General features: G+C 37.4%; 1 protein-coding gene across 2 annotated transcripts; it reads left to right on the top strand.

Annotated features, from left to right (window-relative positions):
* The first annotated feature begins 6 nt into the window (after window positions 1-6).
* LOC137194527 (axoneme-associated protein mst101(2)-like) lies at window positions 7-27,981 on the top strand. 2 transcript variants are annotated; one of them, XM_067606499.1, is made up of 47 exons: window positions 7-621; window positions 4,193-4,245; window positions 4,385-4,411; window positions 4,551-4,637; window positions 5,124-5,171; window positions 5,574-5,654; window positions 5,919-5,978; window positions 6,078-6,125; window positions 6,223-6,285; window positions 8,272-8,346; window positions 8,460-8,510; window positions 9,675-9,779; window positions 10,038-10,109; window positions 10,188-10,253; window positions 10,841-10,906; window positions 11,061-11,126; window positions 11,301-11,366; window positions 11,447-11,509; window positions 11,609-11,677; window positions 12,765-12,824; window positions 13,034-13,090; window positions 13,759-13,827; window positions 14,168-14,239; window positions 14,422-14,487; window positions 14,578-14,646; window positions 15,864-15,923; window positions 16,012-16,077; window positions 16,163-16,228; window positions 16,309-16,377; window positions 16,468-16,533; window positions 17,017-17,082; window positions 17,753-17,824; window positions 17,902-17,967; window positions 18,208-18,276; window positions 18,382-18,453; window positions 18,545-18,616; window positions 19,147-19,209; window positions 19,447-19,515; window positions 19,612-19,671; window positions 19,925-19,996; window positions 20,570-20,632; window positions 20,774-20,836; window positions 21,279-21,353; window positions 21,438-21,477; window positions 21,657-21,708; window positions 21,868-22,282; window positions 23,454-27,981. In XM_067606499.1, the coding sequence occupies exons 2-47, from the start codon at window positions 4,198-4,200 to the stop codon at window positions 25,203-25,205; spliced, it is 5,022 nt and encodes a 1,673-aa protein (XP_067462600.1). In that variant the 5' UTR covers window positions 7-621; window positions 4,193-4,197; the 3' UTR covers window positions 25,206-27,981. The 2 variants fall into 2 exon arrangements, with proteins under 2 accessions (XP_067462600.1, XP_067462601.1); XM_067606500.1 differs by lacking the exon at window positions 8,460-8,510 and having other exon boundaries at window positions 8-621.
* Window positions 27,982-27,993: the final 12 nt, after the last annotated feature.

Genomic DNA, 27,993 nt, shown 5'->3' with positions numbered 1-27,993 from the left:
GACACTGAAGCGTCATATTAGCTTCAGATAAACTTTTAAATACATTTTTTCACAGAAGGAGGACTGTGGATTTTGTCCCCCATCACTTACATTGTAAGTGCATCATGAAGGGATCTTCTAATGACCAGTATGAACAGGAGGAATGATTACAGCAAGAAAAACCTATTTCAATGTTCATTTGGACACCTGACTATTGTTTTAGGGCAGACTTAAAAAATTGTGAATCCATCCTTTAATTTTTAAAATTTTTTTTTTTTTTTACAAATACATATTTTAGCAACATTTTCAAGTACATTTTAGTACATTTTCAAGCTTTATCAATACAGAGGAAAAGGCTATTTTGATACCCGTGTTATGTCATTAAATTCAACACCGCCTTTATTAACTACATTACTAAAACAAAAACAAACAAACAAACAAATGCTATGATGAGAAGTGGTTGGAGGTGTGATTTCGGAGCTTTGGAGGAGCTCCTGAACGCGTCCCGTGTGCAGATGTTGCGGGTGTGGTGAAGTTTTACAAACTCCTGGGAATGTCTCGGTAGTGAAGGAGCCGCTGGCGCTGCTCTCTGCTCTGTTATTATTTCATGTGAAGTATCTCTGAGCTGCCTTCAGACCCCCGGTAGGTGAACCACCAGTCTCACATCAACAGCATTCAGTGTTTACTGATAGGGAGACGTTTTTTAAATTAACTATTTAGCGTCTGTTTAAATGTCGAGTGGGTTTTGTGCTTTTTAACCGTTAACGTTAGCTAACTTAGCCAAACGTTTTCAGCATGAAGCTAATAATCGACAGTGCTGACTTCAGCACAGCAGGATACAGTTTTGGGAAATGTGTACTGTAGTACTTCTTCAAACTGAAGTTCACACGACTGTAAGAAGCCACAGTAACTGTAAGGTTTTTTTTCCCCTTGACTACTCTGTTGTGACAGTTGATAACTTAAAGGACGAGTTCACAGTTTTTCATATCTGTCTTAAAACAACAGTCAGGTGTTTTAAATGAACATTGAAACAGGTTTTTCTTGCTGTAATCATTCCTCCTGTTCATAATGACCATTAGAAGATCCCTTCATAATGCACATTCAATGTAAGTGATGGGGAACAAAATCCACAGTCCTCCTTCTGTGCAAAAATGTATTTAAAAGTTTATCTGAAGCTAATATGAAACTTCAGCGTCCAAATGAGTCAAATCCAGTAGATATCTTTTTCTTTGATGCTAAAAAGTCTGCAAATGTGTCAGATATCCACTTGATATGACTAACTCAGACTGCTGAAGCCTCATAAAAGCTTTACATCAACTTTTAAATGCATTTTTACACATAAGTGACTATGTGGACACTGTGGATTTTGTCCCCCATCACTTACATTGAAAGTACATTTGAAGGGGATCTTTTAATAGCCAGTATGAACAGGAGGAATGATTACAGCGAGGAAAACCTCTTTTAGATGTGTTCAAGAAAGACTTGAAAATTTGTGAACCTGTCCTTGAAGCTCAGACTGGTTTAGATATGATAATCCAATACTTATAGAGCTGCAACGGTTAAACAATTATTTGATCGACAGAAAATTAAGCCACTTCTTTAGTCATTGATGATAATAACCTGAATATATTTGGGTTGTTGACAAAGGGAGGTTGCATCTTGGGCTTTGGGAAACAGTGATCAACATTTTTCACCGTTTTCTGTCAAAACAATTAGAAATGAATGACAGTGGAGTTATATGGCTACAGAGATCATACTGTATCTGCAGGTCTTTCAAATGGGTTCACAATCTTTTCAAGTCTGTCTTAAAACAGTCAGGTGTCCATATGAACAGTGAAAGAGGTTTTCCTCGCTGTAATCATTCCTCCTGTTTATACTGGCTGTTAAAAGATCCCCTTCAAATGTGTTTTCAATGTAAGTGATGGGGCCAAAATCCACAGTGTGTCCACACAGTTATTTAGTGCAAAAATGCATTTAAAAGTTCATTTTACGTTTATATGAGGCTTCAGCAGTCTGAGTTAATTATATCAAGTGGATATCTGACACATTCACAGTCTTTTTAGCATCAAATTCCCTCTTTGTGTTTCCCTGTTGAGCTGTGGTGAAGTATAGTAACAAAGAGAGGAACTTTGGCACTAAAAAGACTGTAACATTGAAAGATATCTACTTGATTTGACTCATTTGGACGACTGAAGCTTCATATTAGCTTCAGATGAACTTTTAAATACATTTTTGCACAGAAGGAGGACTGTGGATTTTGTCCCCCATCACTTACATTATAAGTGCATCATGAAGGGATCTTCTAATGACCAGTATGAACTTGAAATACCCAATTCCTTAGAGGTCAAGGTGATGCCTTCAGTTCACTTGTTTAGTCTGACTGATGGTCTAATATGTTAAGATATTCAATCACCTGTCATATATGACAAAGAAGAACAGTAAATCTTCACATTGAAGAAGCTGGAACCATCATGTTTTTTGGCATTTTTGCTTGAAAAATGACTGAAACAGTTAATCGATTATCAAAATAGTTGCTGATTCATTTTCTGGCAATCAACTAATCGATTGAACTAATTGTTGCAGCTCTAGTAGATTTTAGCAAAAACTCAAATTATTATTTAAAAAAAATGTTTTGATCAATCCATCCATCAATTTTATGATGTTTAATCAGGTCCAGGTTGCATCAATTAAATACATTAAATCATGAGGAATTATTACTGTTGGAAAATACTGAAAAAATGATTAAAAAAAAAAAATTTTAGGTCATATTGTCCTCATTGGTTTTCCATCATACTTTCATACTTTAGTCGGTATGATCGTGAAAAAAAAGGTATTAAAATGCATTGTGTAGAGCTGCTGTTGATTAATTAATTAGTCGATCAACAGAGAATTAATCAGCAACTATTCTGATAATCAAATAATCGTTTTAGTATATTTTAAGCAAAAATGCCAAAAAAATGCTGCTTTTAGTTTCTAAAATGTGATGATGTGATGTTTTTCTTTGTCATGCATGATCTTTAACTGAATATCTTATTTGGGTTTTGGACTGATGTTCGGACAAAATAAGAATAAGATCCTGATTTGCTTTACGTCAAGTACTCTGACGATACAGTTATTATTATCGACAGCACAAACTCCAACAACCGCATCAGTAAGGAAATCCACAGTTTTGCAGACTGGTGTGAGAACAAAATCCCAGCAAAACCAAAGAAATGCTGGTGGATTTCAGGCGAGACCAGTCCACCACCCCGATGCTGGAGGTGAATGAGCGCGTTCAACTTTATGACCAATAGTGAGGAAGATGAGGAAGTTTCAGGTCCGGCCATCAGTCCTGCAGGCATTCTTCAGATCCTTTGTGGATCCATACTGCTGACATCTGGTTCAGAGTGATGAACGCTTTCACCCTGAACCCCCTCAACAGTATTGTAAAGATCAGCAGTTAGATCATCGGGTGGGAACAGGAGCCAATCAGCAGTGTCCATAAGAAACAGACAGTAAAGAAGGTCTCACAAATAGCTGAAGACACTACACACAAACACACAAACACACACACACTCTTACAGCCTCATGGCCTCCAGACACCAGTACAGGTTCCTGCCCCTCAGAACCAGAAGGGCCACAGCTAGTTTTTCACCTGCCTGCATCCATCTTCTGAACTCTTAACCTTCATCATCCTCACTTGTTCCCTTCAGGGGTAACGGTCATGGCTGTACATAATCATTAACTAATCATGGCTGTGACTGTGATTGTCTCACCTGTCCACTGCACTGCAAGTAATTTGAATTTGAATTGAATTAAAGACATAACCTAATTTATAACGGGCATTTTCTGACATTTTATAGACAAAGAAACCAATCGATTAATTAAGAAAATAATCGTCAATTAATCGATAATGAAAATAATCGTTAGTTGCAGCTCTAATTCTGTGTGGTATTAAAAAGGTCTTAAATTTAACTGTACTCTCTGTACTTGATAAGAGGATAAATATGTTTTTGATAATAATAAAAAAGGTAAAACAAAGCCGGTCTCGTCCTCTTCACTTCCAGTTATTAACAGGTGAGCTTCTCAGTGTGAACAACAGTGGAAGTTGTTTTGTTTCTTACTTCCATCTGGTCCAGGTGACATTCAAAGAGTCTTTTGAAGTGGAAGTGGCCCAAAAACCACAAACCAGCACAAACCTTTGTCCTCTGTTTTCTGTTTGTCTCTCTAACAGGCAGGATGGAGTCGAGTATGATGAAGCCAGAAGTCAAAAAGAAACCAAAGCCGGTGAGAAAACTGATACTGTACAGTATATAAAAAAAACCCCAAAAGACTATAGACACTGTACAGATTAACATGTAACTTCTCATTTATATAATACACAAACTGGTCTCACAGAGTCTTATTTTCTTTTCTCTGTCAACAGCCCAAACCTCCTCCGAAGCCTGTTGAGGTACAGTAATAAACTCAAACCTTTCATTAGTTTCCCAGCAGAGTTAATTGTGTTTGCTGAAGCATATATGCAGTGTTTATTTTAAATTAATGACTCCAGAACAGCTGCACACTTCTGCAAACTGCAATTATCTTTACAGATGAACAGAGATGACCCAGGAAGACCTGAGAAACCAAAACCTGTGGAGAAACCGAGTCCTGTGGTGCCTCCTCGCCCGGCAGACTCTGTAAGTCCAAATATGAACTGTCTTTTATTTCTGTCTGTTTTTATGTGTTTATTAATATTCTCCTTAAAAAGCCTAATTTATCACAGACTTTACCATCAGCTGAAGAGGTTCGGTGGGCAAATCTGCTGTAAAAGAAATGTATCAATATCAAGTGATTATCAGATTTTTCTCTTATACCTTTTCATTTATTTTAAATAAATAGAATATTGAACCATACTGTCAACTATTCGTAACTTCAATATAAATTTCTACACTAATGTAAGTCAGAAACTCTTCAGTTAAACCACCAAACTCTCACTGCATCTACTGTATCCTAAAAATAAACTAAATAATGTTTCTACCCTGCTTCATCCTTGAGCATTTTTAATTTGCATTATTAGGGTTTTTCATAACATTTTACCATAACCTATGTAAGAAAGTCCCCTTGAGGACATTGATGATTGCTTTTCGAAGAAACGCTACAAGATTTCTGCTCTTTTTTTCCAGGAACTGAGTCAAACACAATACCAGATAAAAAGATTAGCAGACAATCAGGTATGTATATGTTGTTATATTTTTTTTAATTTACTGATGATGTCTAACATTACAGAGAGAAAGGGAAGGTGGGAGAGAGAGGAGACGATGTCACGAGAAATTTCCTTGTAGAGTTTGGTTGTTGAAACTGAAGATAACTACATTTTTGTTTATTTAAAAACAAATAAAATGAAGCATGAAACATCATAAGTGGAACATAATAACTAATATTGTCTTGTGAAAATGCATTGAACATCAGTATAATTAATTTAATATGAATGTTTACTCATGTGGAAACCATAATGTGATACATGTTATGATACTAAAAACATTATTTTGATTACTATGATTTTAATTTTAGTGAATATTCTGTTTACTGTCTCCTGTAACAACTGAACTATCACCCTTTTCTGTCTGTATCAGACCAACGGAAACTTGATACAAAGAGAGACAAAAGAGAAACAGTTGGAGACTCCTGTGGTTCCACCCAGACCCACAGAAAAGGTACAATACACCCAAATACTCAGTTAAATAATGATACTCAGTCAGAATTCACTTCAACTTCCACACACTAAATGTTTGTCAAGTTTAAAGCCAAGAACACAGTCGTCATGTATACGTTGTGTTTGTTTTTATGTCAAGAATGACTTTCACAGTTTACAGTAAAGAATCAACTCCAGCTACTCAAAGTTTCATGTTTCTTTCCTGTTCCATATATCTTTTGTTATTGTTCCCTTCTGGGCTTTTTGTGTGTGTGTGTGTGTGCAGGAAATGAACGCCACGACCAGATACAGCCATCGTAAGAGGGTCCAGGCTGAGGAAACGCAGGTACAACAACAATAAACACACCACACAATGAAATGCCATGTTCCTCCTTGTATGTTTTTGTAAATTATCCAGTCAATCATTCTTCCTCTTCCTCATCAGCGCTCCAGAGAAACTGAAGTTCCTAAAGATGAAGCAGATTTCAAACAGGTATTTCAGCCGTGACTCTTGACTCACATCTATTATAACCTACTTTATAAACCGCTCACATGGTCTTCCTTCTCTCCTCACATGTGATTTGTTTTAGACTAATCCGTCCGTGGCTGGAATGTTCCGACGGAGCCAAAAAGAAAAAACGCCTTCGTTCACAGTAAGCAAAGCACCTGCAGCTCTGCACAATGAATTACAGCAGGCAGATAAACTCTGATTTATTTTTATAGTCATGAAGTTTTACAGGATTACGTCTTTGCTGTTGTGCTTACTTTTTCATTTCCGGTGATAATTATCTGGACGTTCTAGAGGGAGAACATTAAACCATCACTACTGATCAAATTAAGAGGCTCTGTTCAAACCATCACACATTTTTCAAAGATGTTTTGTGGTTATTTTACTGATGGTTTAGGTTTGTTTCACCAGTTGGGTGTTCAAAGACACGTTTATTCAGAGTTTAATATACATTGTGCAGTGATTTAAAGCACAACGTCAAACTACTTTGGCTTGCCAATCAATATGAATATTTGCCTTAACATTCAGTAACTGGTGGCTAAATGCAGGTACATTCATTCATAAACACACAGTACTACAACATCCATTTTGTCATGTACTGTCTGTCATCTTATACATGTTGATACAAAGCTGCATTTATAACCTATTATAAACATAAACAATCATACTTCAGTACATCACACCCTGTTTGGATGGACAACAGCTGAGTCAAATTCTGGTTCTCTATTGGCTATTTGAGACCTCTCATTTTTATTTATATAACCCAATATCACATATTACAAATTTTCCTCAGGGGGCTTTACAATCTGAACAGTATAAAACATCCTCTATCCTTCGACCCTCAATTCAAATGAGGAAAAACTCTTAAAACCTTTTAAACAGGAAAAAATGGAAGAAACCTCAGGAAGAACAACAGAGCTCTTAGTTTTATTTACGTGCATACAAAAAAGGAAATCACCTCTTGTAAAATAGGTGTCAGTTTCCTGATCCTTTCTGTGTGGAGTTTGTTCTTCCTCGTGCCTGCCTGAGTTTCTTCAGGCTGCTCCGGGTTGCTCTAAGGCTGCAATTAACGATTATTTTCATTGTTTCCTCAATTAATCGAAGAGTCGTTTGGTCTACAAAATGACATAAAATAGTGAAAAATGTGGAGAACCGTTACCCAAAGTCCAAGATGCAGCCTAAAATGTCTTGTTTTGTCCCGACCAACAGTCAACAACCCAAAGATATTCAGTTTATTATCATAGACGACTAAAGAAACCTGAAAATATTCATATTTAAGAAGCTTGAATCAGAGACTTTTAGCATTTTTCTTAAAAATGACTCTAAACAATCAATTAAGTATCAAAATAATTGGTGATTAGTTTTCTGTCAATTAACTAATCAATGAATTGACTAATTGTTGCAACTCTAGTTTCCTACCTTAGTCATAAGACATGCAGGTTAGGTGAACTGGGGACTCTAAATTAGGGCTGCACCAATTAGTCACTTGATTAGTCAGTTGATTGACAGAAAATGAAACAGCAACTATTTTAATCATATTTTAAAGTCAATTTTTAACTAATTTTTTAGAAAAAAGAAAAAATTGTCTGGTTCAGTTATTAAAATGTGACTATTTTTCAGTTTTTTTATATACCAAACAACTAATCAAGAAATAATAGGTAGATTAATCAATAAGGAAAATAATCATTAGTTGCAGCTCTAAATTGCCGGCAGGTGTGAATGTCTGTCTGTACGTCCTGTGATAGAGGCTGCGACTCTGCAAAGAACAAGCAAGTTTAGATAAAGGATGGAGGGATGAAAGGTCCAGCTAAACTGGTTTCTGGTGGCAAACAGGTGTGTGTGGGTGTGTGCACGCAGGAAACACAAGTATGTATTCATACAGTGATACAGCAGGTGTGTGTCAGCATGTTTAAGCCTATGTTCATTTCAAAGTGGATGTTGTTATAAGTTGTTCAGCAGACAGAATCTCAATATCATCAGAAAGAAAAACCTCATTAAGCATAAACATATAATGTACATAAACATATAAAATGTTTTAGAGCTTGTCTGCTCTTCACAGTCCATGTTTAAAGTGGAAATAGTTTGTTACAGATTTGAGTTACAGATTTTGCCTGATTTCTGTTAATTTCAGAGTTATGTGACCGACTATGATGAAGAAGAAAAACCTGACGATGCTCTGACTAAACAGGCTCCTGCTAGCAAACCGGTATATACGTGTGTGTGTGTGTGTGTGTGTGTGTGTGTGTGTGTGTGTGTGTGTGTGTGTGTGTATGTTTTGATGTTATCAGCCAATTTGTGACATGTGCCTGTGATTGACAGGGCGTTCTGAAGGGAGTAATGAAAGGGTTACAATTCAAGTCGTCACCAAAGGTATGAAGCACCGTCTGGTTTGGTGTTTTCTGCTGGTGGTGGCTCAGCGTGTTACACTCTATACAGTTTATATACTGGTGACCTTTCACCTGGAAATACTAAAGCTAAGTTTGGGTTTAGAGTATAATTGTGCTTGCATGGTGGTGGTGGTGCTATTGATGGTGTGGGTAACTGTGTTGTGAAGGTTTTATTTTCTTTCTGGTTTGCTTTTTTTGTGCTTCTGTTGAAATATGTGCAGTAAAAAACTAATTTTGGTAACATATGCTCAATGAATCCTGTTTACATGATATTTTATCTATTACAGTAGTTAATGTCTCATTAGAATATACAAGTTTGTAGACATGATTGCGGCTTCACGAGGCCGCAAAGCTCATTACACACTAGAAAACAAAATAGTTTGATCAAAAGTAGCACAAATTCTGCAATTCTTAGGTCGAGTGAAGAGCAAATAGTATCTAAAATAAAGAGGGCTTAACTTTTCGTACAGTGAGCAGTTTAGGATGCTTAAAACTCAGCTCTACATAATCAGACTTGCTCATTTTCACCAGTTTGAGCTGTTAAGCCTCAGCTTCACTATGTAAATGCACTAACACAAGTGTGTAAAACTTGTACTTTCCCCATTTCATTTAATTCCTTATAAGAAAGTTCTACTCTTCATTTGTTATTAATATCCAGAAGTGAGGTGCAACTTAACTTTTTTGGATTCTTGAAGATGTTTTTTCTCCTCATCAAAAGGCTTCTGAAGGCTTTTCGATCTGAAACAAGTCCAGTTGTCTTTCACTTCTTTATGTAAATAAACCCTGACACTGATGACTAAGAACGTTCACAGACATATTGGTTGTTGACTAATTGTCTAGACATGCAAATGCTGTCAACATGTGTACTGATTTTTAGACATTATACTTCAATTTTTTATATCATAATCTGGAAAATAAAACTGGAAAAGATTTTAGATGTTTTCGAACAGGAAGATTATTTTTCAAGTTCAAGTTTCCATTTTAATCATAAGAAAATAAAGCTGATTGAAACATTGTATCTTTTGCAGTTTGTACACATTTTTTATATACTTTAAACACATCATTTTTTTCTCCTCTTGTCTTGTTGTATTGATATAATTATCAGATCGTGCTGAAGATTGTTGACTCTTCTCTTCTCCTCTCTAAGGCCAACAGAGAGCCGAGTCCAGATCCCAGAGCGGAGGAAGAAGGCTCAGAAAAGGAACAGTCCGCAGAAAAAAACAAGCAGGAAAAGAGTTCAGAACCCAAACAGGTAAGAAATCTGCTTCAGCTTTCCCAAACAAACATTATCACCATTAAGAACAAACAAAATTGATGTTTATTCTTTTGAAAATCTGATTATTACTAAAAGTTCTCAGATGAAAAGTATCCACCACAGAAATATATGTTGTCAACACTGTCAGAAACATTATGAATGTGTTCAAAATTCAGTTTTTATTGGAGAAAATACAGATTTTGAAACTTGTTATAAGATTTAATAACATTAAATTCTTTCTCCACTGTCCCTCAGGACATTGGAGGTCTGATTGCAGGAATGTTTCGGAAAACACCCAAAGACAGATCATCTTCTCCTGCGCTGACGGTAACGTCAACTCTCCTTGAGACTTAATTTCCACTGTTTATTTTTCCGCCCTTCATTCATTGTTGTGTTCAATGCCAGGTCACTAAAGCAGAGAGCGATCCTGAAGATACAGAAGAAGAAGAGAAAACATCTGAACAACCCAGTGTAGGTCTTGTTTTACTGGCTTTCGCTAGCAAACTTTATCTTTTAAAAAACAAGTTGCAAAGTGCGTCACATGAAGAAGAAAAAAGGGGAAAGAAGCAGATTGATTTTGACAGGGTGAATTTCAGTTTAAAAAAGGAGTCAAATAGTGGCCAAAATCATGAACTTTTTGTGCTAAAAATTTAGCTTTCAGTTGAAAGATGTGCAGCAGATATCTGCAGACATCCCTGTATTTAATTCTGTCTGTTTATTTCAGTGGGTATAGAAAAGCAATGTGATCTTGTGTTGCAGTTTACTTGGGAAAAATATATTTTTTCAGGGTTCCCACGGTCATGGAAAACCTGGAAAAGTCATGGAATTTTAAAATCTCATTATCCAGGCCTGGAAAAGTTATGAAATTAAGTAAAATCATCAAAGTCATTTGGAAAAGTCATGGAATATAATTGTGTTGTCTGTAATGAAATGAATAAAGGTTGTGAATGGTCATGAAAATTACATTATGGGTCCTTTTAAAAGTCAAGTCAAGTCAAAAGTTTTGAATTTTTTTGAAATTTTGTCAGTAAATGTGTGGGAAACTGTTTTTTTTGCAGGAGAAAGGAAGCTTTTTCTCAGGCATCCTTAAAAAATCCAAACCAGCAGATGAGACACCGTCACAGGTGAGTGACTCGACCTGCCAAAAGTTGATTTCTCACTCCAAACAAACAACTGTATGTTAAAAATGCATCTTTGGATATATTTATCCTCTAGTTGTTGTGCTCTAGCTCTGTTTTTATTATTTTATTTTCCTTATATGTCACTTTGATCTTTCAGGAGAATCTAAGTGTTCATTCTGAGCTGTCAGCCAGCAGCGACAGTCTGTCTGAAAACAACAACAAGGTGAGCAGCTTTGTGTTACGTTACCTGCTATGACAGCAGCAGAGATAAATACTTATCTCTAATTACAGTGTACACACAGGCAGACTTACAGAGGATTGTCCTGCAAAAACGCCTGTCATTGACCTGACCTTGGCCAAAACAAATCCACCGTAACGGAGCTTGTGTCTGTTTCAGGAAAAAGGAGGAATATTCAGCGGGATGTTCAAGAAGAAACCAACAGAAGCTGCTCAGACAGACGAGGTAATCACATGTGGAAATATGCCAGTTTATGCAATATATAATTAAACTGATCAAATGAAGCAGTTCATGTTGTGTTTCAGGACCGGCAGTCTCTACACAGCGATCTATCGAGCAGTAATGATAATCTGTCTGAAAACTCAAAGGTGAGCCCAGAAGCGTGCAGACTATTAATTTCAGTGTTATAATTAGCATCATCGTGTAACTGCTGCTGACAGTGTAATGGATTGGTATGATGTCACCAGGAAAAAGGAGGATTTTTCAGCGGGATTCTCCGGAAATCTCCCAAGATTCCTGGAGAGACACCTGGGCAGGTAATGTGTGAGCAAAGGAAATCTTAACATCACTGAAACTTCTCTTCACACATTTTAGATGCTCTAATAAACAATGGAAACACTGGCAGAGGATTTCAAACCTTCCTGTTCTGAACCTGTTTGAGAAAGTGAACTTTAGATAAAATAAAAAAGGGTTCCTGGTTGAGAACATATCACAGAGCTGATAAACAGATTAGCCTGCAGGAACACATTAGAGTTGATCGTGTGAATGTGTTGAAGAGTAAATTAAAGGATCAGAAAGCAAAAACAGGTGACGGGGGCAAAGTGATGAACAAGATTAAGAGTCAACAGTTTTGGTTGCCAGAAAAGCCAGTTTGTCCTGTCTGGTCATTTAATAATTTGAGCTTTCTTGTATAAAAAGGTCAATACTAAAGGCCTAAAGAAACTTGGAGGGATGATATTTAGTATGACGGAGAATTAGGACCACTATAAAAAAAAAATCAATAAAAAAAAAAAATCTTAGAAATTGAGAATCAAGTTGTAATTTTATGAGAAAAGCAGCTTCAAAACTCTTCAAAACATGTCCAGTTATTGTCTCATACATCAGGTAACTGGTTCCATTTTTATTTCAACAGGCCTTTCATTAAATCTCAGATAATTACATAAGATGCTTATTGTTTAAACTTGTAACTTCAGGTTATCAACATCACTCTTTGGACACATAAAAGCCGACAGACTGCACTCATCTGTTTACTACGACAAAGTATTACAATCATAATATTTTTATGTTTGTAGATTTTTAAATTTATTCTCTATGTATTTCGACAGTGGCCCTAATACTTTGTCATAATTTTGACACTTTGACACAACTGAGACACTATTTCCAAAATATGTGAAAGTGATCTACCATTACATTATTGTCCAGATTCTGGTCTACTGTTCTAAAAAACAAAATAAACTAAATAGAGGATAAAATCTAAACAACTGCTTCTGCTGCTAAATGCAACTTTGCAGGTGATCAGGTTACCACAATACATGTAAACATGTTCCTCTGACTTCCTGTTTCATGTTAATGAGGTCAGTGTTCGTGTTCACACAGGTTCAGTAACATTTTTGTTGTGTTCAGGGCGCAGAGTCGTTACAAAGTGAACTCTCTACCAGCAACGACAGCCTGTCAGAGAACAAGGTGAGACCTCATGACAGAACTGACGTGTCCTCCTCCCTCCCTCACTGAAACTACGAGTCACTGTGACTAACATGAAAACCTGTGTGTGTATGTTTAAGTGTTTAAGCTCAGTGGGTGGAAGATAAGATTCCTTATAGTTCTGAAATGTAGGCAAATGAGTTGTCAGTTTGCTTTAACCTGTTTTTTTTGGGTTTTTTTGCTGTTTGTAGGAGAAAGCTGGTTTGTTCAGCGGACTCCTTAAAAAGACTCCCAAAACAACCACAGAGGTACAAACACAAGTGTATCTTTCTATAGACTCTGAACAGACTGTAAACATTGTTTGAATTCTGCTTAGTGCTGCACAAAACATTAGGTTAGGTAGTGCATGTTATTTGTATGTGCTCTGATGTCTTTGAATATTTTCATTCAGGAGGAGGAGGAATAAAAATATGACAGATTAAAATATTTCACCACATTTCCTCTTCCTGTACTGCAGCTCTGTCGCTTCTTACCTGTGTGACAGTTTTTTATTATTCTGCTGATCTTGTTTCTTTTTTTTTATTACTGATATTTTTTTACACACACATAACCATCATATAACTGCTTAACTTATTATACACTGTTATTTTTGTTTTTTATTTAAGTAGAACAACAAATAATAATCTGGTAACAACTTCATAATGTAACCAGACTGCATAACATCATGTATATCCATGATAAATAACATAAAAACAAAACCTACAGTGACTGAGACAAACACAAAGCAGCTCTGGACAAAATGAGCAGATACACACATTAAAGTTTTACAGAACAACTTATTTTATAAAGGAGCATTTATACACTAGTCTGTTAATTCCCTTTAATCTGTTAATTTCAGGTTTTCTGTTTGTAATAAGTTAATGTTATTGTTGTCACAGTCTGAAGATGTTTTAATTCTGCTCTCTTCTTGTTTCAGGAGAATCTGTCGGCACAGAAAGATCTCTCAGCCAGCAACGACAGTCTATCTGAGGCTGAAAACACAAAGGTGAGTTTGGTTCTAAAAACTCTTCGGCATCATCGGAAAAATGTTATAAATTTTGTTTGAAAGGTGATAGTTAGATAGACATGTTTTTAAAGATCAACATATCTTCATCAAATCAGATATGACTCTTGTCCCATAAAGACATCAGATCAGAGTTCTGTGTGTTTTGTGTTGTGCAGCAGCAGATATTTCCTAAAATCTGACCCACGGCACGCAATGAAAAAATACAGTACAGAGACAGAAACAGGAAGTTCTCAACGTTTGTGGTTGTTGGGCTGCAACAAACAATTATTTTCATTATCAATTAAGTGTAAAAAATGTAACCAGGTGGTTTGTGTTTCAGGAGAAAAGAGGTGCGTTCAGTGGAATTTTCAAGAAGTCGTCCAGACTTGCAGACGCTCCAAACACAGAAGAAGTAAGAAGTGCTTCCTGAAGTGAATAGAAAGAAATCTAGGCAGTAAATGAATAAACCTTCATCCGGACTTGTAAAATACCAGCAAACATGCTCATTTACTCCTCACGGTTAAGGCCGCAGTGATGAAAAGTTTAAAGGCATCTAGTTTGTAACAGTTTTTGATTATTTTAATATTCTGTCAGGAAAAACAGTCAGAAGACGATGAGCTGTCAGTCGGCAGTGAAGGACCGTCTGAGGAAAACACTAAGGTGAGTTGACTTTAATGCATCATGTATGAACGTCCTTTATAACTGTAACTTTAAGAGACGACACTCACACTCTGAAACTGTGTGTTTCAGGAAAAAGGAGGAATATTTAGCGGAATATTCAAGAAGGCTCCAAAACCTGCAGAAGCTGCTCCTGACGAGGTAACTGTGTCAGTAATAAATATGGATCTGTTTCATCATCTTTCAATTCATCTTTCACTTTCATATTTTTATTCTCGAAATTTCAAAAACCAAAGAATCCTGCACGCTTGAACTCACTTTAATAACACAAAGTTTCGGTCCTTCATCTGACAAAATTCATACAAACAAACAAACCACTTTTATTTGGCGACATTTAATGAATGCTTAAAGTGTAAAGACAAATAACCTCCACTAATGAGTTTGTAGTTTCTGTTTGTTAGCAGGATGTCTTAAAGACAGAAGAAAATAAAATTAGTTGGAAAATTAGGAATAGATGGAACAAATGAACACATATTTAGTGCAGATCCAGTATTTTATGGAGCATTGCCACTATTTTTTTAAGTAATCCACTGCACTTACTTGAATAAAAAAATGTATCCCATGATTTACAGAGTGTATTTTGATTCAAATCCATGTGCAGGATCATCCGTAAATATCTGCAGGTGCTGGTTAACAAAAAATACACAAAATAACAAAAGAGTACCCTCCTATAAGAGTAATATTCTGACATGTTTCGAGCACTATGGGTCTTCTTCTGGTAGAAACCCTTAAGAAGACCCATAGTGGTTGAAAAGTTATCGTTCCCATGTGGAATCGTGTGCGGTTACTCTTTTGTTCTTTTACAGTAAACAGACACACACTCATTTTGTGGAGAAAAACAAGAAAGAGGGAGATATGACCATGTCCAATCTCTTTGCATATCTTTGGGCTATTAACATTCAAAAGGTCATTTTCTGGATCAAAGGTCATTCAGGTCAACAACCCAAGATGATACAGATAGCTCAGCCACCGATCCCGTCGTGTCCCATATGCTTAAAATCTGGTCACAGTTTAGGAAATACTTTCATCTACAAAGTCCTTCCGTTATGGCACACAAACTGTCCAGATGTCTTTTTAGAGCATTTTTAGCATTTATAGATTCGGCCTTTTGTTCCTGGATTCACATTGTGGATGTGAATCTTTATATAAATGGAGTTCTTGCATCCTTTGAGCAATTTTAAATTCTTCTTTTTAATTCTTTCTCATAAAATCATCTAGCAGCACATTTATCTGCAAACTTTACTGTCAACATTTCACTAAATAAAAATAGTTGATGCAACTTTATGCACAGTATGTTTTTTTTTTTGTAGTTTTCTGATGTTTCCACAACTATAAAAACCTCTGATCGTGTTTCACAGGATGAGTCTCCTGATAAAGATCTCTCAGCCAGCAACGAGAATTTATCTGAGAACAAACAGGTGGGTGAGAATTCAAATCCAAAGATAATAAATGTCTTTTCAACACTGATGTCAGCTCAGCTCATCTTATTTGGTCCGTTTCCATCAGGAGAAAGGAAAGCTGTTCAGTGGACTCCTCAAAAAGACTCCCAAAGCGTCGGGAGAAAGGACAGACGTGAGTGAATGTTCTGGATGTACGGAAATTTTAAGCTTCCTCATAATTTCAATCATCTCAAACAGCATCTGTTTGTCTGTTTCAGGACAGAGAGACGCAGAAAGAGCTGTCGGCAAGCAACGACGATCTGTCTGAGAATAACACTACAAAGGTGAGTGTAATGCAATGAAAAGATTTTGTTAAAATGTCTTCAGAGGGAACGTTCACTGACACAAACATATTATTTTTTAGGAGAAAAATATTTTCAGCAACATGTTCAAGAAGCCTCAGAAACCAGCAGAGGGCGCTGCAGCAGACAAGGTGACTGAACCAGATGTTATTAAAATGTTATGAAAGATGGAGAGGAAGATGGAAGATATTGATATTTATTATTTTCTGGTTTGATTTCAGGAGCTGAACAGTGAAAATCAATTATCTGGTAGCTGTGAGAATCTGTGCGACGCCACCGTCCCGAAGGTACTTCAGTCTAAAAACCTCTTTATTCTTTGTTGTTGTCTGTCGCTGCTTTTGATCAGTTTGTGTGCAAATATATCTTTGTGTCTTCTAAGTTCTTTCAAATCAACATGTAATAATATTTATTTGTACTGCTGTTAGTTAGAAAGTGCTTCACATAAGACAACTACTGTACCTAAAAACCAACATTATCAAAAAGCAAATGGAAAAAACACATTTTATAGTAAATGGTAGATAAAAAACATTAAATGAGATTAGATTAAAAATAAAGATATGCAAATCCTCCAAAGTGTTTCTATTATCCATCATCTCTTTACATGTCATGGGTACCTGTGCTTCAGACTAATTCAATACCTAATTCGAAATTTATGTTAAGATCAAAGTCTGACTTACACTGAAACTGACGTGTAGCTTTTGATTCTCATCAGTTTTTCTGTATTTCTGAGTGTTTTTGCTTCAGAGAAATAACTAAAGTGTGTGTTTCAGGAGAAAAAAGGAGGCCTGGGCGGCATATTCAAACGATCGGCCAGCATCGACAACCTGTTTGACGAGGTCAGTAACAGTCTCGTGCACATGGCTCTCCATGCAGATCCTCCACAACAGTCAATCAACTCATCTGTGTAAAAGAAACTCTTCTTCTACAGATTTTAATGTGAATCAGCCTCAGTCCCAGCATCATCTTCTCTACAGCTGTTTTTTTCTTAATCATGATTTAGCCTCATATAGTTAAAAAAATGTCTTGAATGTCTTTCATGTCTCTAACATAAATTATAGTTGTGAGGACTGAATTATTTGGGTTAAATGACTTTTTTAACATAAGACTGTATTATTCACATTATCCTTTTTACAACACACGTTTGACTTCTACATTTCATTCTGTAATAACATGTTACAGCATTTATTCTTGAAAGCTGAGTAACAATCATCCAAGTGTCTTTGAAGGCACCGCGAAGGAGACGATTCAAGAGTCCCTGTTTGAAATAAAACATGACAGTAATGTTACTGTGATTAAAAATAGGTCCCAAATTGTTCACTGTGATTGGCTAAACCATAAAAACAAACCTGTTTAGTCTTTCAAGCCTCATTTTCACTGTAGAAAAGATTATTAGCCAAATATCCCAAGATTAAACTGTAGTAATGTCTGTATTGTCTCATGGGAACATTTTTTTTATCTCTGGTCTAAAACGTTTCTCATTTGCTCTCCTGTGTTTTTACTCATCAGGGGAAAGGTGGACTATTCAGTGGACTTCTCAAGAAAACACCCAAAGCGTCTGGAGAGGAGGAAGCTGCAGAGGTGAGTTTGTCACACTGTTAGCTTCACATTCTGTGGTTGTCTTACATATTTTTTTACTGTCTGTTTCTCTTTTTCAGGACAAAGACTTGCAGAAGGAGCTGTCAGCAAGTAACGACAGTCTGTCTGAAAACAGCAACACTAAGGTAACTGCACTGAGACGGATGTCGGTTTTGATCTAAAAGGGAACTTCAGCTCTATACAATAAAACAGCAAAATAGCCGCTGTGCATCCAATTTAAGAATACAGACTTTACCCAAAATGTAAAATGTCAGCATGTCAGTGCTGTACTTTGAATTTTACTGTAAAATATGACACATTTCAGATAAAGCTGACGTCATTTTGCTGTCACTTCACTAGATTGTGCCTCTGTTGTCTGTTTTCAGGAGAAAAGTATTTTCAGTGGTATATTTAAAAAGACTCAAAAACCAGCAGAGGAGACCACAGCAGATGAGGTGCAGTAATGACACAAAGTTTACAGTATAAAACACGTGTTGACACAATCAGTCGGCTGTTCATAACGTGTCTTTTGTGCTTCGTTACCTGTTGTGTGTGTTCAGGACACAAACACAGGCGAGGATAAGAAGCTATCAGCCAGTTGTGAAAATCTGTCGGAAGAAAACACATTGAAGGTACAAATGTTGTTTGGAAATCACAATCTCAGACTGTTTCTCCTTGTATGCATTGATTATTGATTTTAAATGCGTGAATGGTTTGTTTCAGGAGAAGACCGGAGGTTTTGCAGGGATCTTTAAGAGGTCTCCTAAACCGGCTCCTCGCTCTATCGCTGCCAAGGTGACCAAATTAACTGATGTTGTTTTGTTGTTGTACTGTTTTCAGCTCTCACCTGCATACTGCATGCAATCATACAGTATTTTCCTAATGTGTTACACTGTTTTATGTGTTTTATTTCTTTATTTTAAGATTTTTATCTTAATTTATTGTATTTTCTGTATTTGATTCTACTTTTGTTCTTTGTCCTTTTATTTGTTGGATTTTATTATGTTGTATTTTTCCTTTTGTAAAGCACTTTGTAGCACTATTTTAAAAGGTGCTATTCAAATAAAGTTTATCATTATTATTATTATTAAAATTATTAAGTTAATTAGGTTGTAATGAAGTACTCACAATACCCTGGTTCATTTCTAGCCATAAACCTTTTCCTTTGACTCTACTTGTTACCATCTAACACAAAGTCAAAAATACCCAGAAAATTAATAGTTAAAAACAAACAAAACAGAAAATGTCTCGGCAGCTTTAACAAATCACAACAAACATGAGTATCTTCAACACGCAGTCTGACTCACTTCCTTTTTGTTTTCCAGGATCCTCTCAGTAGCACAAAGGAACTGTCCGCCAGCTGCGACAGCCTCACAGAATATAACAAGGTGAGTTTCCTGATGTTGTGAAAATGTCATGTTTTACTTTTACACATTTGCAGGCAACAAGGTGAGCTGCATCTTGTTTTTCTCATTCTGACAACGTTCCTCTCCTGTCTTACCAAAACATTTTCTGAGATCACATCACTGAGTTAAAAGTAGTAATAATGACATTTAGAGGAAAGTGAAGAGCAGTGTGTGTGTTAAACCTACATCTGATCCAGGTTCTTTAAATTTTTTCTGAAGGATGATCTGTCAGCAGATGAGCTGTCAGCCAGTAACGATAATCTTTCTGAAGCTGGAGGCGCCACAAAGGTGAGTCCTGAAGAGTATTTCACTCTATTTGTTTGTATCAACATCTTATTAACTTTATGTCCTTATGTGAGCACTTCATGTTTTATTCTTTAACAGGAGAGAAAAGTTGGGTTTGCTGGGAGGTTCAGGAGGACGCCCAAAACAACTGAACAACAGGTACGACATTGAGATGCATGAAAGGACTATGAGGAAGGATGAGTACAAACAGTGGTCATAGTGGGACAGTAGTAGAGAGAGAAGTGGGGATAAATAGTAACAAGGTTTAGATGTTGTTAATGATGTTTTGGTTTTGTATTCTCTGCTGTCTTTGTGGTCCATGTGGAGAGAAAATGTGAAAACAAATCAGTTCATAATGTTTATAACACTGTAGTTATAAATACAAAGAGGTAAATAACGGGTTCTGTGACAGGAAAGTGAGGACGCGGAGCCGCCACAGGGAGGTGGGCTGAAACGCAGGAGGACCATCAAGAAGAAGAGACGAGTGAGTTTTCATTCACTTTGCAAACATGTAGAGACGTGAAGGAAAGTAGCCAATATGTTGTAAAATGTTAATTTACATTCAGTGGTTTGAGAAACTGGGAGAAGTTACAATTGCATATTAAAAACATACGTAACTGTGACGCTTTTATTAAAGGAAGTTAAAGCTTGGAAATGTTTAAACTCATAATCCTAGTTAATGTGTCTTATTCTTATATTACATGATGTTATTGTTGATTTATCGTATGGATATGATGATAGTATGATGTCGCCTCGGCACCTGAACTCCTGCATGAACGCTGACTTTACATCAAGAACCACAATGGAAATAAATATTTGACTTTATGGTTTTATCTTTGATGTTTTATAGATCTGTGTAACATGTGGTCCTCTCTCTCTCTCTCTCTCTCGCTCATTGTGTCAAATAAACTAAAAACTACACTAAATGTCAGAAAAGTTCTGGTATGAAATGATATGTAGTCCTGTATTAAATATAAAGGATAATGTTTGAGCTCTTTGAGCTTTGATGTTTGATCTTCTCCTCTTGTCTTTTCTTTTTGTGTTTTAATCTCTCCAGGTTGTTTCATTCCGAGTCAAGAAAACTCTTCCCAAAATACCCAAACTTAACTTGTCATCACAGGTAAAGTTGTTCTTCTAAAGTTATGACTCATGTTGCTGTTCTGCCATCTGCAAAACAAAAGTGTATCGAAAAATTAGGTCCTCAAATTAGAAAGTTCTCAGACTTATTAAACGACTCTGATTGTTCCTTTTTCCTCCACAGACTTCAGACAAGATGGCTGCCATTGAAGAGGCTGTGGAGCTGCAGGATCTGAACCCAACACAGGTTAGCATGATGACACTGTGCAGAAAATACATTGTAGTGCGGTTCACAAACAAGCCTCTCTCTAAATCTCAACTAAAAATCTATTTGTCTAAATCTATCTATTTGTCTTGTTTAATTCATGAACGTTAACTCTTTGTGGATTGTTTATCCAGTTCATCGTGCGGCTGTGAAATAAACAGATAAAGGAAAGTCAGCCGACATCTGCAGCCTGTGAAGCGGTCACGAGTTATTGTGGTTTAGTTTGAAGCGATCACATGCAGAACTGATAGTGTTAATGTGTGAGTGTGACAGTAAACATTCAGATGTATGTCAACAACACAGAACCTCACAGACTGTAAACTGCTGAGACTCTTGTGTGATGCGAACAGACAGACAGAGAGAAAAACAGTGAAAACAGTTACAGAAACTAAAAACTTATTATTTGTTGTGTTATTATTTCCAGGAGAGCACGGTGGAGGTCCAGCCTGTGGAGATGGCAGCCTTTCCTACTGAAGACAGCGCGCTGGAGACTGAGCAGGTGTGTGTTTGTCTGTTTGCATGTGTTATTATTACACACACGAGCGATAATTAGTCTCTTACTTGTATATTATTTCTTTTCCAGGAAAATGATGAATTGACGGAGTGGTGGAACACAGTCAAAGGTGAGTGAGATTTGTTTTTTTTTGTTCAGCTTGTGTTTGTTTATTGGACAGAAATGTGCTGAAAGTGAGACAATCACAGCACACTTTCACATAAAAAATGACTGAGTGTTTATATTGAAACTAGAAGCAAACACGTCTGATTTATGTCTAATTGTTTAATATCTGTTGCTGCTTTCCAGGTTGGGGGGAGTGGAACGAGACGTCTAATTTCCAGGAGGAGGATCAGGAAATGTATGTATAGTTTCCTTTTTTTAAAATTTATTATAGTTTCATATTCTTCTCCAGGATTTGTCAATTTTAGTTAAATGTAAATATGTTTTTTAGATCTACAAAAAGCTAAATTTTTTCTATAATGTTAGAAGCTGTAACAGCTCCTTCATGTCTCTGCAGGGCGATGGAGCAGGCAGCTGATCGTATCTACATGGGAGCCCGTCTGTTTGTGCATCTTTTCAACCAGCGGGGGGCGTCCCTACAGCAGGTCATCCTGGAGCTTTTGGCTCTGGCCGACGCCGCCGACCAATTCCACAAGAAAACGGTAACGGCCGCTGTGGGCGGAGGGGTGGCCAGTGTCGCCGGCAGCGTGGCCACCATCACGGGGCTCATTCTGGCGCCTTTCACTTTTGGTGCCTCTATTATCGTCACGGCGGTGGGCATCGGTGTGGCGACAGCGGGCAGCATCACCTCGGCAACGGCCAATATAACAGATACGGTTCACTCCAACATGGACCGTAAGAAGGTGGAGAAGATGATTCAGGACTATCAGGAGAAGATCAAAGACATCAGAGAGTGTTTGGAGTTCGTACAGGTGAGGAAACGTTAGATTTGAGTTTTAACTTCAGCAGGTTGAGAAATAGTGATGAAAAAAAATAATGTGAATATATAACAGGACAAAAACTGCAGCAGAGATACCTGAAAAACACAGTTGTTGCTGTATATATCAGGGCTGAAACTAACAGTTATTTTCATTATCAGGTCATCTGTCCATTTTAGAGTTAGTTTATTAAAGTTTTAGTCTATAAATGCCAGAAAATACTGAAAAATGATCATCACAAACAGTCATATTCAAATATTCAAATATTCAAATATTTAGTTCACAAATCTATAAAACAAAGGAAACTAGAAAATCAATTCAGGAATGTTACTAGTAAAAGCGAATAGTCAAGTAAGATTGATTTGTATCCAGATTTATCTTTAGCTGAGGGAGTTGCTGGTCTGACGTTGTTGTAGTTGCAGATTAAAAAAAGATAACTGTTAATAATAATTGTTAGTCAGACAGGAGGATCATTAATTTAGCCACTATTTTATGTAAAAACATTTTTTATGACCAACTTTTTATTATTTTTTATCTTTTGAAATACATTTTACAAATGATTTAATTAAATCGATTTACATGTAGGAGTAAATTAAATCAGCAGCGTTTATAGATTCACTTCACATTTCTAACACGCCCACTGTTTGATATATAAACTACAGGGTTTCTGTCTTACAATAGGAATTTTCTTGGCTGCAGTCAGACCTTTTGATATTTGATATGATACGATTTAAAAAGTGAATTGTCATTCAGCAGCACCGCACTTGGTAAACAAGACGTGATAGTAACAATAGACTCTGATAATATCTTGGTCACTTTACATCAAAGGACAAACAAAAGGAAAGGAAGAAAGGAATTTACATTGTAGTATCTTTATCTTAAAGCTACTGCGGGCTGATAAATAGTATCTATGAATCATTTTATACTGCAAGAGTTGGTATTTTAATGTTAATTTGACATGGAAATCGGAACTGAACGCGTGTCATTTAAGTATGAATGAACAGTGTTCAGTTAGAAAGTATAAACTGCCATATGTTGAGCTTTGATGTAGCAACACCAGATAAGACGGGAATATATTGACACAACGTGATAATTACAGCATTTGATTACAACGACTGAAAATGATCATTCTTACTCTTGTGTCCCGTCTGTGTGTGTGTTGTAGGAAGGTATGGACACCCTGCAGGAGTGGGACTTTGAGAAATACTCACAGAGCGCTGCCAAAAAGGCTCTGAACCACAACATCAAGCACGTGATGAAGGAGGGAGGGCGCGCTGGGAAAGCCCTGATGATCAACACCGACAAGCTCATCAGCACCGTGCAGGTCCTGGGCGCTGCAGGCGGCGCCGCCAAAGCCGCCCAGGCCATCAGCGTCACCACGGGGGTGATGTCGGCTCTCTTCCTTGCTCTGGATGTCTTCTTCCTGGCGAAGGACTCCCACGAGCTCCGCAAGGGCGCCAAAACTAAATTTGCCACCAAGGTCAGAGAAGTATGTAAAGACCTTCAAGACGGTCTCCTGGAGCTGAACAAAGTGAAGACGCAGCTGCAGAAGACGATGGACGGCATTGAGGTGGAGGAGTACGAGGAGATCGAGGAGGTGGAGGTGGAGGTCGACGACGATTTTGAGTCGGATCCAAAGAAGCTGGCTGAGCTGGAGCAGGAGCTGGACCTCCTGGAGGAGAAACTGGATAAGAAGGTCGTGGAGGAGCAGAAGAAGAGCAAAGACACGGAGAAGGAAAAGGAAGCGAAGAGCAAGAAGGAGAAAAATCAGGAGAAGAGCACGAAGGAAAAAGGAGAGCCGGAGGAGAAGAAGGAGAAGGAGGCGGGAGAAAATGATGCAAAGAAGGAAAGTAAGAAGGAAAAAGGTGGCAGAGACAGTAAGTCTGAGCTGGAATTAGAGAAGATTTCTGATGAAGACAAAGAACAAAACAACAAGACAAGTGGCAAAGCAGTAAAACCAACAAAAGACGACGTTTTTAAAGAACAATCTCAGAAAGGAAGCAAAAAGGACAAAGAAACTGAAAACAGAATAACAGCTGGAAAAGAGAAATTAGAGAGTAAGCGAGACAAAGCAAAAGAAGATACCGGCACAAATAAAACGACAGATAAGAAGCAGAAAGAAGAGGCTGGAAAAGTAAAGGAGGACGTGACGAGCGGAACGAATTTGGGAAATTCGGAAAGGGTCCGGAGCGAGAGGGAAAGTCAAAGAAGCAAGAGCAGCAGAGAAGAAGAAAGAGGGACGAGCGGAAGGGCTGACTGGAAAGTGGAGAAGAAGGAGGTGGAGAGCGGGAGCACGAGGAGGCACAGCAGCAGGAGCGACACAGACAAGGAGAGGAGCGACAGAGGGAGCAAACACGAAACGAGAGAAAGCGACAAAGACAGAGGAAGCAGCAGCAGACGAAAAGAAAGCGACACGACCGAGAGCCGGAGGAGGGGAGAGGAAGAGAGGGGAGTGAGGGACTGGAGAGCAGAAATGACGAGAAGTAAAGAAGAGAAGAGAGAAAGCAAAGACGGAAGGGACTCTAAGAGAGAGACGGAGAGGGGGGTGAAAAGAGAGGATCACGGGAAAGGCGACGCGAAGAGAGAGTCGCATCAAAGTCACGAAACGGCGTCGAGGAGGGAGCGTTCGGAAAGAGAGCAGGGGAGCAGCCGGGAGGAGTCGAAGAGCAGTCACTACAGGAGAGAGACGGCCTCGCACGACGAGCGCAGGGAGAGAGGAGAGGAGAAGCGAGGGAGCAAGGTCGAGAGCACGAGGAGGCAGTTTGAGAGAGGAGGTGGTGAGGAGGAAGAGGAGGAGGAGAGAGGGAAGAGGAGAGAGGACGGAGAGAGTCGGAGGAGAGACAGAGAGCACGAACACAGCCGCCGAGGATCTCGCTCTCGCTCCAACGCTCTGCTGGATGACGGACTGTATATCTAGTTTTAATGATGTCATTTTTAAACATCAGTGTGACATTTTCACATTTAAAGACAGATTCTGATTGTTTTCACACAATTCTCACGTGTCATACGTACGTCGAAAGAGTTAGACTTAATCTTTTTCCTGACATGACTGCAAAACAAAATCCTCAGTCGTCCTCCTAAAGTTCAGCTGAAACTTCTATTTCCTGCGTAGAAGCTGCTAGTGGCTCCTAATTATCTTACAAATTGTGTTAATGCCTTGTGATAAAGATTTATTGATGTCAGTGAAGAAAACAACTTAATTTTGCAGACTTTGACTCCTAAACTGGAAGGGTGGCTCCGCTGCAGAGAGGGAAAATGACCAGGGGGAAACTGAAGTGAAAACTTTTTTTACAGCAGGAATTTGCTGTGAAAAAAGTGAAATTAGTTGCAGGTGTAAGTATTTGGACTGCAGTGATTGCTGGAGCAGAAACATCATTAATGTTACAAGTTCCACCTGTGCTTTTCCTGCTATGAAAAGTCAACATTTCTGCTGTGAAAAACACAAAAATATGATTCATTTGGGACCCATAAAAAGCATTAGTGCTCTGAAAGACTCAAGATTCAAGATTTAGTCAGAAAAAGGAGGAAATTAAAGTTTTACAAAATACAATTAAAGAGTTTTAGTTGTATTTTTCATTTGCACAACAGGAACTAAAAGAAATTTATTTAAAGATTTATTTGGAGCTGAAAATGCAGAGAGAGGAAACAGGATTAGTGAGAAGAGTAGATCATGCAACAATCCAAGTTAAAGTTTAATTAAAATGCTTTTCAAAAGGGATGAAGACCTCATATTAGCTTCAGCTGAACGTCAGACTGCATTTTTGTACTAAAAAAATTTTGATTTTTGTTCACCCTATTTTATACTGTAGTCGCCCTCATAAGGATCTTTTCACAGCTTGTATTGAGTGGAGGAATGATTCGATAACTCTTTCGATGTACAGAGTATTAAAGTAGACTGAATCTGAAGCTTTAACTGTGACTGATAACAGCTGCTGTCTGCTGAAAAACTTCTTCATCAAAAGTTCTCTGTTTATCTTCAGAGGAAAACATGGTAGAAGCAGTTTTTAAAGCCCCTTTGTGTAGAAATATTATATAATTGTGGCTTATTTCAAAAATACTAATATTTCTGACATTGTGGAGTTTGTCAGAGAGAAAAGACTGAAACACTGATTGATCTGCAGCCTGAGTTTGGAAGGCAATCAGTGTGACTTTTCTCTCTGAAGTTTGCTGATCTGACGCAGCTGCCGTTGAAAATGACGACAAACATTAATGTCTTTTTTTAAATACAACCACTAGGAGTCGCCAATGTCACACATTTTAAAATCCTAGTGGCTCAAACATCTGCCTTCTTCTCTTTTACTGGAAGCTTGAAGCTCTTGTTGCTTTGAAAAAACAAAGCATGAAGCCACAAAATCTGACCTGGAGGCAGATGATGTGACTGTAGATGCTGCTTAACACTGATTATTAATAATGTTGTTCTACATGTAACACCTAAAAATATATATTTAAAACCTTCACATATATGTATGTACAAAACGTGTTATGTCTATGTGATGTATGTTATTGTCTATATTACTGGTGTTTCAGGGTAAAACAAGATATTTTGATGCCCAGCAGGACTGTTCAAGACTGTTTAAGACTGTTCAAGACTGTTAAACCCTGTTTAAGACTGTTTAATACTGTTTGAGACTGTTAAAGCCTGTTTAAAACTGTTTAAGACTGTTTAAGCCTCTTAAAGACTGTTAAAGACTGTTTAAGCCTCTTAAAGACTGTTCAAGACTGTTTAAGACTGTTCAAGACTGTTCAAGACTGTTTAAGACTGTTTAAGACCGTTTGAGACTGTTAAAGCCTGTTTAAAACTGTTTAAGACTGTTTAAGCCTCTTAAAGACTGTTAAAGACTGTTTAAGCCTCTTAAAGACTGTTCAAGACTGTTTAAGACTGTTCAAGACTGTTTAAGACCGTTTAAGACTGTTAAAGCCTGTTTAAGACTGTTTAAGACGGTTTAAGACTGTTAAAGGCTGTTTAAGACCGCTTAAGACTGTTAAAGCCTGTTTAAGACCGTTTAAGACTGTTAAAGCCTGTTTAAGACCGTTTAAGACTGTTAAAGCCTGTTTAAGACTGTTTAAGACCGTTTAAGACTGTTAAAGGCTGTTTAAGACCGCTTAAGACTGTTAAAGCCTGTTTAAGACTGTTTAAGACTGTTTAAGCCTCTTAAAGACTGTTAAAACTTGTTTAAGACTGTTACAGGTGCCTTTATTATAGACACACTGTGTGTGTGTGTTGTCGTCAAGTGTTTTTATTTCACTGAAAAGGCCGATATGAGTGTGAACACACTCAGGAGAACAACTGTTATACATCATAAATCGATATATTTCAGGTGTATTACTACACAACTCGTCCTGGGAAACATACCAGATTTATAGAATAATAATTAGCATTTCTGTAATTAACTCATCTCAGTGAACAGGATCAGGTCGATGCTGTTTGTTAGCTCCACAGTGAACCTGTGATTCACTCAGTGCACTTTAACCAGGTGTCGTCATCCTCCAGTCTTTATTCAGGTTTAAAGTTAATCATGACCTCTAATCAAATTTTCTAATCTTTTTGGAATATTGTGCAATGATACACTTTGTTTTCATAACTAGTGTCAGAAGTTGTATGTATTTTGGCTGTATGTATTTTTATATGGGTTTTTTTCTACGGTGCTGGTTTCTTAACAAACAAATACATGATTAAAGTTATTGAAATGTGATACTGTTTGATC

Source organism: Thunnus thynnus, chromosome 12, assembly GCF_963924715.1.
Source record: "Thunnus thynnus chromosome 12, fThuThy2.1, whole genome shotgun sequence".
NCBI classification, from domain to species: domain Eukaryota; kingdom Metazoa; phylum Chordata; class Actinopteri; order Scombriformes; family Scombridae; genus Thunnus; species Thunnus thynnus.
Note: the sequence above shows the minus strand (reverse complement) of the source record. Positions and strands in the feature narration are given on the sequence as shown.

Coding starts and splice junctions, on each gene's coding strand:
- LOC137194527 (XM_067606499.1), top strand. CDS start 4,198: ATGGAGTCGAGTATGATGAAGCCAGAAGTCAAAAAGAAACCAAAGCCG. Junction 6,286..8,271: donor AAAAAACGCCTTCGTTCACA/GTAAGCAAAGCA, acceptor TGTTAATTTCAG/AGTTATGTGACCGACTATGA. Junction 16,534..17,016: donor GCGACGCCACCGTCCCGAAG/GTACTTCAGTCT, acceptor TGTGTGTTTCAG/GAGAAAAAAGGAGGCCTGGG.